We start from the raw sequence: 11,847 nt of genomic DNA on the forward strand, positions 1-11,847 counted from the left end.
GATCTGGTTGAACTGTAAAGTGCCTTGAGATGACATGTGTTGTGAATTGGTGCTATAGAAATAAACTGAATTTAATTGAATAAGATTGAGTCCCAGTGTAATTAAATAACGTTCATGCTTCAAAGAAACCCAGCTTTATCTGAACCAGGCCCAGATAATAATACTGCCCCCCTCTTACTTATAGAAAAAAACATTTTTAGGCATTTATAGGCAACAAAATCCTAGACTTACCAGATGCTTTAGTCTAACTTTACCAACACGCACTGGTCTGCCTCATAAAGTGTTGATTTATCACTCCCTTCACCCCCAATCAAAACTTTGACCCTCTTCATGGATTTATAAGGTGGTAAGATTGTAGCTCTAATCTAATGAGATGAATTTAAAATCCCAGCAGAATGTTTTCCTTAGAAAGGCTTAAAAAACTTGTAATGATTGTTATTTTTTAATTTCATTTTTGGCCAGGAGGAAAAAGGAGGATAGAGTTGTCATTATATCCCTCCTGCTGGTGCCAAAAGCCTGAAGTTAACCTGTGCCTTCTTATTTTCTGCAAACACAGTGTCCTCCCTCCTCTCCTGGCTCCCCGGTGACAAAGTTCTTCTCTTGTTGAGCCTCTTCAGCTGATCTAATCTGCTTTGCTTTCCTTTGACCTTTCCATCTGCCAGCAGCACCATGTGCTCACCAGCACAGCTTTCTGACAATGTGATGAACCCCGTCTCCTTCAGCCGGGCACATATTGTCTCAGCTGCTCTTATCAGATAATCGCACGGCTTCTGACAGACTGGTTACCATGTAAGATCGTCAAGGTCGCCTGGGAGAGGGCGAAAGTTATTTCAGAACAGAAATGATTCACTTGCCTCCTTGAAAAGGTGACTCAGCGACGTGTTTGTACGTTCAGCCTGGCAGCTTCACGCTGCGGATCCCTGGCACTCTGATACATTGGCGGAAACAAAAACACACAGAGGAAGGACGCGTACCTCACAGCGGTAGCACTGCACGTGGAAGTCACGATCCAGGGCCACGATACGGACCGTCTCCTCCTGGCCCGGTGCCGGCATTATGGGCTCATGGCACACACAGCAGCGTGGAGCAAACTTCCTGTGAGAAACACAGCAGAGATGGAGCTCAGAGCAGAGGCAGAAAATGCAGCACAAACTTCAACTCACAGTACGATCAGAAACTAAAGGGAATTTATTGGTATTTTATTTTACAGATAATCACATCAGTGTCTAATTATAAACTGGAAGGAATGTTCTAAATGGCTTTAAACAGTTTTTTTTTTTTAAATCTATTCTCTTAAAAGGGTGAACTGAGCAGTACCCAGGTCAAACTTTACTTATCCTCATAAACTAAAACAATTACCGTAGTTTTCGTAATATTAGCCGCACCTGAATATAAGCCGCAGAAGCTAAATTGCATGATTTGTACATATATATAGAAGCTGCACCGGACTATAAGCCGCAGGTTTTTTATGTTTAATGTCCGTCTTTCTCGCTGTCGTTCTGTCTCGTACCACTCGCGGTAGAAGTTTCCGGAGGACCTCCGCATTCCCGTGCGTGGCTACCATATTTGTGTGTAGAAGCGAATGTGACGTCAACATGGTGAATGGTAAAATCCATAGATTTAGGTATTACGCTAGTAGCTGTTAGCTGTAAAAGTCCATAGATAAGCCGCATTGTTATATAAGCCGCAAGGTCGAAAAATGGGGAAAAAGTCGTGGCTTATAGTCCGAAAATTACGGTAGTTCTGTTTCTACTGAACCAAAACTAAAAATTTCTCAAACCTCTTTCACCAATGAAACTATATGGAAAAATTCCCAGAAATCAGATCAAACACAGCGGGAGTTTTCTCCCCATCACATCAGGTCAGTAACTGTAAAACATTAGGGATTTACTACATTTACAATACCTATCTATCAAATGAGACTGCACACAACTAACCATGGAGATTTCCACAGTAATGAGGATCTGAAAAAAAAAAAACAGGCTGAGCTTTTAGGTCCTGCTCAGTGACCAGAAATCTGGTTTTGGTACTTCCTCTAATCCGGATCCTTATTCACTATGTGTGAGTCAGGAAGTAAAAGGCTGCGTGTGGCTCTGGGGAACCACGGCCTTGCTTTTTCAGCACGGGCCACAGCTTGTAAATTCCTAGAAACAAAGGCCCGACTGCTGAGGTCACACGTGCCATGTGGAATTACACAGCAGGCCCCAAGCGGATGTGCCACATTGTGCACAAACACACACACACACACACACACTGAGAGCCAGCAGTTTCCTTCTGTTTCCCTTCTGGTCAGTGAGCAGAGGAACATTTCTGGTAAAACGATGCTTACGAAACCCCTGATGTCTGATTCAATAACAGGAACGCATCATTTATCGTATGGCCACATCTCAGGATTTACTCTGATTCCTCAAAATGTTGACAGTAATTCCCATCAAGGAAGTCTTCAGATCCTGTATCAGCAGCTCAAAAAACACAGTTTGCTCTCCAGTGCGGCAGGTTGGAACATTGCAACGAGTCGAGTTTAACCAGTTTATTGCAAGAAAATAACCTGTAGGCCCAAAAACGTCCAACAGAGAGACCAGGATGGACCTTCAGGTTGTCCTCCAACAGTCTTACCACTAGCCAAAAAGTATTTTGATACGTTTTTAGATTAATTTACTGAACAAAAGCAGATTATTTAGATGACATTCTTTTGAGAAGAATCTACTCAAACATAAATGCAATAATCTGCCAGTGCAGTAAGACAAACTGCTCATTTAGACATTATCGATGATTATTTCAAGGAGTCTTACTAAATATAATTATCTTTCTGCACAAGAAGATTACTGCTTTAATTTTCAGAGGCAGAGGTGTCAAGTAACGAAGTACAAATACTTCGTTACTGTGCTTCAGTACACTTTTTAGGTATCTATACTTCACTCTATTACTTATTTTTCTTCCTACTTCTGACTTCTAGAAATTACAGAAGTATCTGTAATTTCTATTCCTTACATTTTTAAAACAAAAGTTACTGATTACTCTTGGCTTCGGTTTAATGGTTATAAATATATATTTCACATCATGTGCACCATCCAATGCAGATTATTGGATCCATCCACATCTAGTGAACACTAGTGTAATTGAATGAGTCATAGAACGCAAACACTCATTGGTTAGATAAAGGAAATCATTAGAAGCAAGCAGGTGTTCTTCAAACTGCAAAGGTGAATTGTCTATGCCATGCTACAATGTTGGATTCAGAAAAACATGGTGAAATGTCTAACAGGTCAAGGTCAGACGGAGACCAACAAGACCTCCCTCATCCTTGGCCCTATCTCAAAGAATTTTTCCAAATAGTCGAAAAATTTAGCTTTCAATTCATATGGTGGCATCTGGCTGTTTTTTTTTTTTTTAAGGTTAATTTATACTTTTATACTTTAAGTAGTTTTTGGAGCACATACTTTTTCACTTTTACTTGAGTTAAGAGGTCAAGCTGATATTACAACTTTTACCTTTTACTCAAGTAATTTAATTGTAATTTTTCCAGTGTATTGCTGCATTCTGGTTACTCTATTCACTCTGAGGAATTTAAGCTATTTGAAGAACATTTGAAAACACAGTAAAGAGTAGATAATGTTGCTTTAAGTTATTTGTTTTTACCCACCGTTAGTTTTGTTTATAAGCTCAAAATGATTTAAAAAAATATTTTATTTGCACGAATTATTTTGCAATCATGTCATTCATTTGTATTTCTTATTTTGAGATGCAATGACTGACAGTCTGATTACATAACTATAAACAATAAATCACGTTATTAACAAACAATCAGTACTCGATGGGCCGTTTTGCTTAGTATGTTATTTCAAGGGTGACAACTTTATACTTCTAGCTTAGTAAAAAAAAAAATTTAAAAGAAGTGCTTTTGAGTCAAATGTTTGGGTAGTCCATCCAGATCAGATCAGAATCTATTCTTGCATAGTGCATCAATCTCAAAACAAATATAAAAGATTTTCAGATTAGATCAAAGATTGTAAGACTTGGATAGATGGAGAGTTAATGCAGTGTATGATAAAGGTATTCAAAACACATATCTTCTGTCCATACAGCAAGATCCTTTAATCAGCGCTGTCTAGAAACGGGGAAATTGGGCTTCTGGACTGAAGAATTATTAAAAAATGATGAATGCTTTTATTACCGTGCGCTTAGATTACTGTAACTCATTATAAAAAAAACATGGACCAATTCTCTGTATAGCTTCTCCAAACGATTCAGAACATTGCAGCTTGACTCCTCACTGCAACCCAGAAATGTGAACATGTAACTCCAGTAATGCCTTCTCTGCCTGCATCTTATCTGATCAATTTTAATATATATATATATATATATTTTTTTTACATTTTAATATTTAAATGGCTTCGCTCCCTGCTTACCTTGAGATCTTTTGCAGGGCTGCTCTATTTCCAGAACACTACTATCAAACAAACCACTACAAGTTCCCAGAACCATATTTAAAAGTAGAGCAGAGCTAACATTGCTGTTACTGCACTTAATATGTTGAACAGCTTAATCCACAACGTGGATTGATTAATTGATTGATTGATTGATTAAATGGTTCAAAAAAAAAAGATCTGCTTCCAATTTGGATAATTAAAAAAAAGTCTGTCCTATTTGTTTTTATCTTTATTTTCAATTTAAATGTGCTTAAATGGTTTTCAGAAACCTGTACAACTCTGTGGTGCGTTTACAAGCTGTTCTAAAGTGCTTTATATATAAAACTGACATCATTTCACATTGGTCTTTGGTTTTAGTTTTCTAAACCATCAGAGCACCATCTTCCCCAGACCTTCTGAAAGAACCGTCTGCCTGGCTTTGTGAAAAACTGTGGCTCTGTTGTGTCAACTGTTCCATCAAAAACCGATTGTTGGGGCGGATCAATAAAATCTCTACCATGAATAGATTCTCTCATTGACACCATCATTACTTTTTCCTCCTCGAACTCCAGACCAGTTCCCTGGTCTTTATGGTGCTCTTTATCTACTAATGTTGGCTAAAAAAGCTCTGAGCCCTTACATGATCACATAAGTCTAAATTCCACACTGCAGGCAGATTTTATTCAGGGGTATCAGTGTAAAGGGGGACGTAAACTGAAATAGAAAATGTAGAAAAGCTTAAAAGGACTGAATAGTTGTAGGAAAGCTGATTTAGGAGGTTTACTTGTGGAAGTCCTCGATGCAGTGGATGTGGTTGGAGGCGTCCACGGTGAAAGGGATGCCGTCCAGGCTGCGGTGACACACCACGCAGGTGAAGCAGTGCGGGTGGTAGGCCTTCCCCGTGGCCCGCAGGATGCGCTCCATGATCGGCTTGCTGCAGCTGTTGCAGGTCTCCAGAGTGTTCTGCAAACAATACAAACGTGATTATGCAGTGAAAACCTGTAAAAGCTTTAAAGAGCAGCTGACGGGTTTTTAGTTAGTTGGCTTCCTCTACTGTGGAACAAACATTTCCACCATGGAGACCTTCAGCTGATCTGGACTTAAAAGCCTCTGAAGCTGAAACACAAACACAGCCATTTTTCAGCCGCCGTCTCCCACACTCCATCCTGCCTTATGCAAGAGCGAGCGCTGTAAATATTTCCAATTTGTGATGACTGCAGGTTTTCTGCAGCCAGCCGACTCGGGCAGACACGCCCGCCGCCCGCCTCTGACTTATCTGTGGCATCTCTCTTCTTAATATCTGCCCACAGAGGCCATTTGTTATTTCAATATTTCATAAATAACGACTGGCTCTCCAAACGGCAGCGCTGTTATATCATGGGAGGGTGATCAATGTGTGGCCTGATGAGGCTGTGTGTGAGCTGATGTCGCAGCCTCTGGCTCAGGCATTTCCTGGATCTCTGCACCCCCGCCTTCCTCCTCCCCCCCGTCTGTGCGCTTGGCTGGGCAAAAGAGTGCACGGTTGAGTTGTTCCCATTGGCCCCCGCTGTAGCAGCAAGCTGCCTCAGTGTTTCCAAACACGGCTCCGGGTGTGTAGCAACACTGCGCTGCGTCACGCGCTGCCTCCCAGATGCGCCGGCGGGCCCCTGCCGTTTAGGATGACACTTATGTGACCGCTCGGCCGGGGTAAAGCTCCCAGCCGTCCTCCCCGCTCAGGCTGCGTCTCACACGCACTGACATTTATAGTTTACATGCTAATGAGTGGGGAACGCTCCCCCCTTTATGCCCAGAATGTCCCAGCTGCTTCGTAAACCGGCTCATGATATCATAGTTGCAACATGACGGCGTGGAGGGAGGGCGGGCGGCAGCTGATGGACGACCCGAGGCTGCAGAGGAAAGTGGTTTGAAAAATGTCCGTTTCTTCAAAGCACTCCTGGAGAGGCTGTATTTCATGAAAAGCAATGTGAGTAGACAACCCCTCTACCCCCCCCTCCGCCTTCCTCCTCCTTCTCTGCCTCCAAGATGGTAATAGAAATAAACATTATTCCCAGGGCAACATTTGTGTGTAAACAATGTCCATATTGCAATCCTGCGCGATCCTGGAAGTGGAATAAAGCCTTTAATGAGCTCGCTGCTCCGAACCCTTGAGGTTTGCCTCACGCATACACAGACTCTGAGGTAGAGAGATGGAGGGGATGGATGCATGGATGGAGGGATGGGGGGGGGGTATATTTACAACCTGAGAATGTGAGTAAGATACCAGGGCCAAGCAGCACTAAACCATCCTCAACTCGTCTGTCTGCATTCCTGCTTCCTTATTCTCATCTGGCCTTCATGTGGGAATACCTTGCCCTTGTTTAGCTTAACTAGAGCATATGATTTCACAGCACACGGATCCTCCGGGCCACTGTAATGAGTTCGCTACTAAAAAGATACAAAAAAAAATTTCCTCTGATGGTGAGATTCTATGACCTCAATTCGCTCGTTTTTTTATTTTATTTTTTTTCCTTCTTTCTGCTCAGCTACTGTTGTTCTGGCTTTGGCTCGTGACTCGTCTTGTTTTGGGTTAGGTAACGTTTATTTGCTCTGTTACACAAACTAAACCCCACCCCCACTTCACCCCGACTATGATGTCAAAACGGAGGAACATGCACGTGCTCCCGGCCTTTTTGGCCCGGGCTCCACTTCCACTCACGGTCTGAGTGCCTCTGCATAAATCAGTCCGTGCCCTCTCGTTCACACGTCCTCGTCCCTCTGCCGTCTGCCACTAGAGGGCTGCATACGTCTACACATGTCCGGATGGCTGCTCCCCCCCCCCACTACATGTGATGTTCTCCAGCATATGTATTCTCTTTTCCACCCCCAATCCCTTCCACCTCTCTCTCCTTCATACATTTGTGTAAGTGTTTGCCCAGAAGGCTAAACAAATGTCTAGGCAGATGAGGTAAAGTGAATTTAGGTCAGCCAGCCTCACGCTCAACCCAGGGGTGAGTGAAGTGCGTTAAAGTCAATTGTGGCTTGTATTTTTGATTTCATCTTCTCCCTATTGCTCAAAAGTATTTATTAACAGGTTGCAGGATGGAGTTCGGCACAGAAGACTGTTTAGTTCAGGAACAGGATTAAAGTGTGTTAAACAGTTGTATTCGTATACTGATTGCTTACTAATTGCCATCGAGTTATTAGTTTATTTGTTTTCACTGAATATCAGACATAGCTGTTACTTAATCATTCCTAACTGTTTCAGATCAAATGGATTTAAAAGACGAGCAGAGTAAATGCAGAGAAGTCTTTAAATGTTGATTTAATTTATCAGGAGGGAAACAGACCGGCCTTAGCGCTGCCTTATGTGGAGAAGTCATCCACATGCAGAAGTGGGTAGAGTACCCAAAAATTGTACTCTAGCAAGTATCGCATTACTCCATTGTATTTTTACTAAAGTAAAAGTTCCAAGAAATTACTAAAGTCAGAGACAATAAGGTAACTAAAGTGCAGAGTAACGGTTAACATCTATTTAATAATAATGTAATAAAGATAAGTGAAGCAACCATCTCTGGTATTTTATTTGCTATAAGGAAATATTAACCCTTTAAAGCCTGATCCAAGAATAAAACAAAACAGAAAATTACTTTTTTTTGGGTCTGAATTCCTTATTTGGCCTTTTAACAAAATATGTAAAAAGAAAAAACAGAAATACATTTTTGATATTAATAATTTATTACAATGCGATAAGTCAAGATTATTTTTTGTGTAGCCTTCTACTGGCTGTTATCAGGTATATCTGATTGTGTAAAATAGGATTTTGAGCAAAGTTTTTACCATTAAATTATGCAAAAGGTGTCAGATGCAAAACATTTCAGAAACCGTATGTATCAAATACGATACATTTGGCATTATAGGGTTAAAAACGGACAAATAATGTGACAAAAAAGACAAATCCCGGCAAAAAAAAACCAAATTTCTTTCTTTAATCCCCAGTGACAAATTTGACTCCTGACTGTATATTAGCTTGACCTCCCAACGTCATAGTAGGTGACCGATATGACTGGTAACCATTGACAGGTCAGCAATGGCAGCCCTTCCTATGATTCCGCACCACTGAATCAGCTCTAAAAAGATTGGTGACCCCTGATATAAAGTTATATGCAAATTATAAGCAATGTTTTGGATATAAAACTTACTAAATCAATACTAACACTATGTTATGCTTTTAGATAGGGATAAGTTACTTCCAGTAACTACATGAAGGAAAGAAGAAAGGTCAAAGAGCTTTTTTTTCACTTAACCTCCAAATAATGGGGCTCAAAACAAACATCAATTTACAAGAAATATATCAATATGGATATAAAAAAATGACATGTGCTAAACTGTTGCAGTTGCAACCCTTAGCAAAGGAAATCCGTGCCAAAGATAAAGATTTTGATCGTTTAGTGAGATACTGCTGGCAAGCACAGCTGTTGACTTAAGCTTGTAAGTGATGACTGAAATCAGTACAGGAATTTAACTTGCCTTGTCTTCACAGATTAATAAAACAACCATTACGCAAAGTAAAAATGGATTAATATTGCTGTAATTTGAAGTAAAAAGGTTAGTAATTTACTGGTCAGATAGGGTTGGGTTGGTTTGAACTGCTTGGTTCCTTTAATGAGGTAATTTGAAGACTGACTTTTTTAAAATCTTGGCTCTCTCCTTTGAGGAATAAGACCAACCTTTCTTGAATATTTTTGTTACTTTATTAGCAGATATGATTTAAAAAAGCAAAAAAAAAGGGGGATAAAATGTTTAATGCTTAAAAAACAAAAACAAAAGAAAAACAGCATGTACATCAATTAAGGATCAGAAATCCAGCCACATTCAGAATCTGCCAATTTCCCTTTGGCAAACCTGGGTTACCATCTACAGTCTATAAACGCATGTATTCCTATGAACAATCTACCTCTAATCAAAGAATCTGGACCATTTTGTTTTTTTTTTCTTATTAATGTCTTATATTTTGTACAAAATGAAATTCAGAGAAAATAGGAATTAGAGCTTAAAAACAAACAAAAGTCGGTAGCGGCCAGGGAAAACTTGATTGGGCCGTGGCTCTCAGACCTATAAAAGATTCTTGATATATAGCATTCAGTTTCCACATGTCTGAGAAGTAGAGCCTAATTAATAAAAAAAACATGGGTGAAAAAAGATGCTGAAAATATGATTGAATCTTTAAAAAGCAAACCAAAACAAAAGTTAGCAATAAAAAATGTATTCCTACTCTATTATAAGAAGCTCAGAGGAGAAATCAGACCACAGTCAATAAAACCAGGCCTGAACTGAAGATTTCAGCATGTTTCCAACCTAAAAAGGAAACACTTGGGAATGTGACAGACCATATTGCTGAGATTAAGCTACTTGCAGTCTCTGCCAACACTATCAACACAGATTTTACACCTATCCAATCCTTTTTTTTCCTACACAACCAAGTCGGACCGACAGGAGGCCGGCCGGAGAGCAGCGAGAATGCACGCAATTTATTTTCTAGCACGCTGAACATAGAGCGTGAAAACCAAGTACACCATAATGAACATGGGTCTGATAAAAGAAGGAGCTCTGCTGCTGTTCGGCTTTCTCTGCAGAGAACAGACACTGACTTCTTGGTGAACTGTGAGTCAAAACACTGACCCTCTTAGTTCCTGAGGGAAGGTGTCTGCTGATTTAACAAACCCTGACAAGCAGCTTCTCTCCCTTTTATTGTTTAATGTGGGCCAATCTAGCAGGACAAACAGAAATCCTGCATCCAAAAACCATCATGAGCTAATTACAAACCATGGCAGCCTCTAACATGACAGGTAGCTTCATAAGCCTGCCAGGTGCTGAGAAGGAAGAGAGGCAGGAACAAGACAAGATGCTCCAAATCAGGAACATCAGCCCATCCAGATAGAGCCGGTATACCGGAAAAGTAATTTCACCTCTATCCTTTATAAAGACAAACATTAACCTATTTAAGGCAACGTTTGCTATTAGAAATGTTATTAATTTTGGTAAATGGAAGCATTCAGATAAAGACAAATATATATATATATATATATATATATATATATATATATATATATATATATATATATATATAAAAAAACTAATAGAATGAGAGCAAACTTATTAATAGGTGCTTATAGAAATTCAGTGATTTATTGTATCTGTGTAAATCTACCACTGTCTAAAACCCAGAAAGGACTAGTCTTAAAAGCAGATAAACAGAACAATGTAAAACTTAAGTTTGTTGGAAGTAATGATGATCCTGAAGGCTAACGCTACGTTCACACCGCGAGCAGCAGCGGCAGCAGAAGCAGCTAGTTTACATGCAAAGTCAATGGTTGACACGCATTTATTAACATCTAAATTAACTAAAAATATCGAAACCTGCCAGTAAAGTATGTTTGCTTTTTTATTCTGGTGCCTGCAGTTTGGATTACGTACGTGAAAAACACCTTCCAACAGTCGCGAACAGTAGCAGAAAACAAGGAAAAGGGGACCAGGCCAGAGGCTGCTGTTGAACGGGATTCCCAGTGACAGAGCACCGCTGATGTACGGGGGTCTGAACTGACTGCAAAGATGAAGTTTTCTGGTGGACTTTCTGACTTAAAAGCAATTAAACTAGTTTTTACTGAGAAAGGATAGGGTAGCTCCGTCCAACATGCATCAGACCCACTTTTCGACCACACAGCTAGAGTAGAAACGATGCTTCAGCTGCGCGTCACAACTGAACTGATACAAGCATCAAAAATGAAGCAGCACGCGCGTTTCTGCTGCTCCTGCTGCTTGCAGTGTGAATGTAGTATAACAGTTGCTGGGAGGAAGATCTGTGATGATGCTCCTTTTTTCACATAATGTCTGATCTTCCTAAATTCCAGCTAAGAAGCGCTACGCTGTGACGAAAAGACTGATTTTTTCCAACGGAGTCAGATCTTAGTAACTCACATCAGCATTTCTGAAACTGTCTTTAAATCATGCTCAATCAGTTTTAGGAGAAAATAAATTACATGGAGTTGATTCTACTGGAGGTTTCTTCCTACAAAGGGAGTTTTACTCTCCACCATCGCTACAATCATGCTTGGTATGAGGGATTGCTGTCAATGCAATCCATTGGTTTTCCTTAGATAGAAAACTTTGAACCAGTCTGACTGTATGATGACTGGTTGAATAATCTCTGTAAAGAGCCTTAAGATGACATGAGCTGTGAATTTGGGTAGCATTAGCAACATTACCAGTTTGCCATGGTTTCTTTCCAATAGTTTCTTAAACAAGGCAAGTTAATGTTAGCATCCTTACAAGATTAAAGTAGATCTAGGAGGAGGATCAAAATCATGCTTTGTTTAGAACAAAACTCTTGGTTTTTTTCCTAGTTTGAATAAAGAGCCCAGATGGAAATCCCTTTGGAAGCGACTTTCACATTGGATTTTCT

General features: G+C 40.1%; 1 protein-coding gene across 1 annotated transcript in view; it reads right to left on the bottom strand.

Moving 5' to 3' along the window:
* Window positions 1-11,847, bottom strand: part of LOC107088672 (lipoma-preferred partner homolog) — a 103,198-nt gene that overhangs the window by 7,146 nt on the left and 84,205 nt on the right. The window contains exons 4-5 of the mRNA XM_015380982.1: window positions 5,194-5,372; window positions 975-1,095 (exon numbers count right to left, since the gene is read on the bottom strand). Coding sequence (XP_015236468.1) covers window positions 975-1,095; window positions 5,194-5,372 — 300 coding nt within the window. The remainder of the gene's footprint in view (window positions 1-974; window positions 1,096-5,193; window positions 5,373-11,847) is intronic.

Source organism: Cyprinodon variegatus, unplaced genomic scaffold (assembly GCF_000732505.1).
Source record: "Cyprinodon variegatus isolate N-32 unplaced genomic scaffold, C_variegatus-1.0 Scaffold226, whole genome shotgun sequence".
NCBI classification, from domain to species: Eukaryota; Metazoa; Chordata; class Actinopteri; order Cyprinodontiformes; family Cyprinodontidae; genus Cyprinodon; species Cyprinodon variegatus.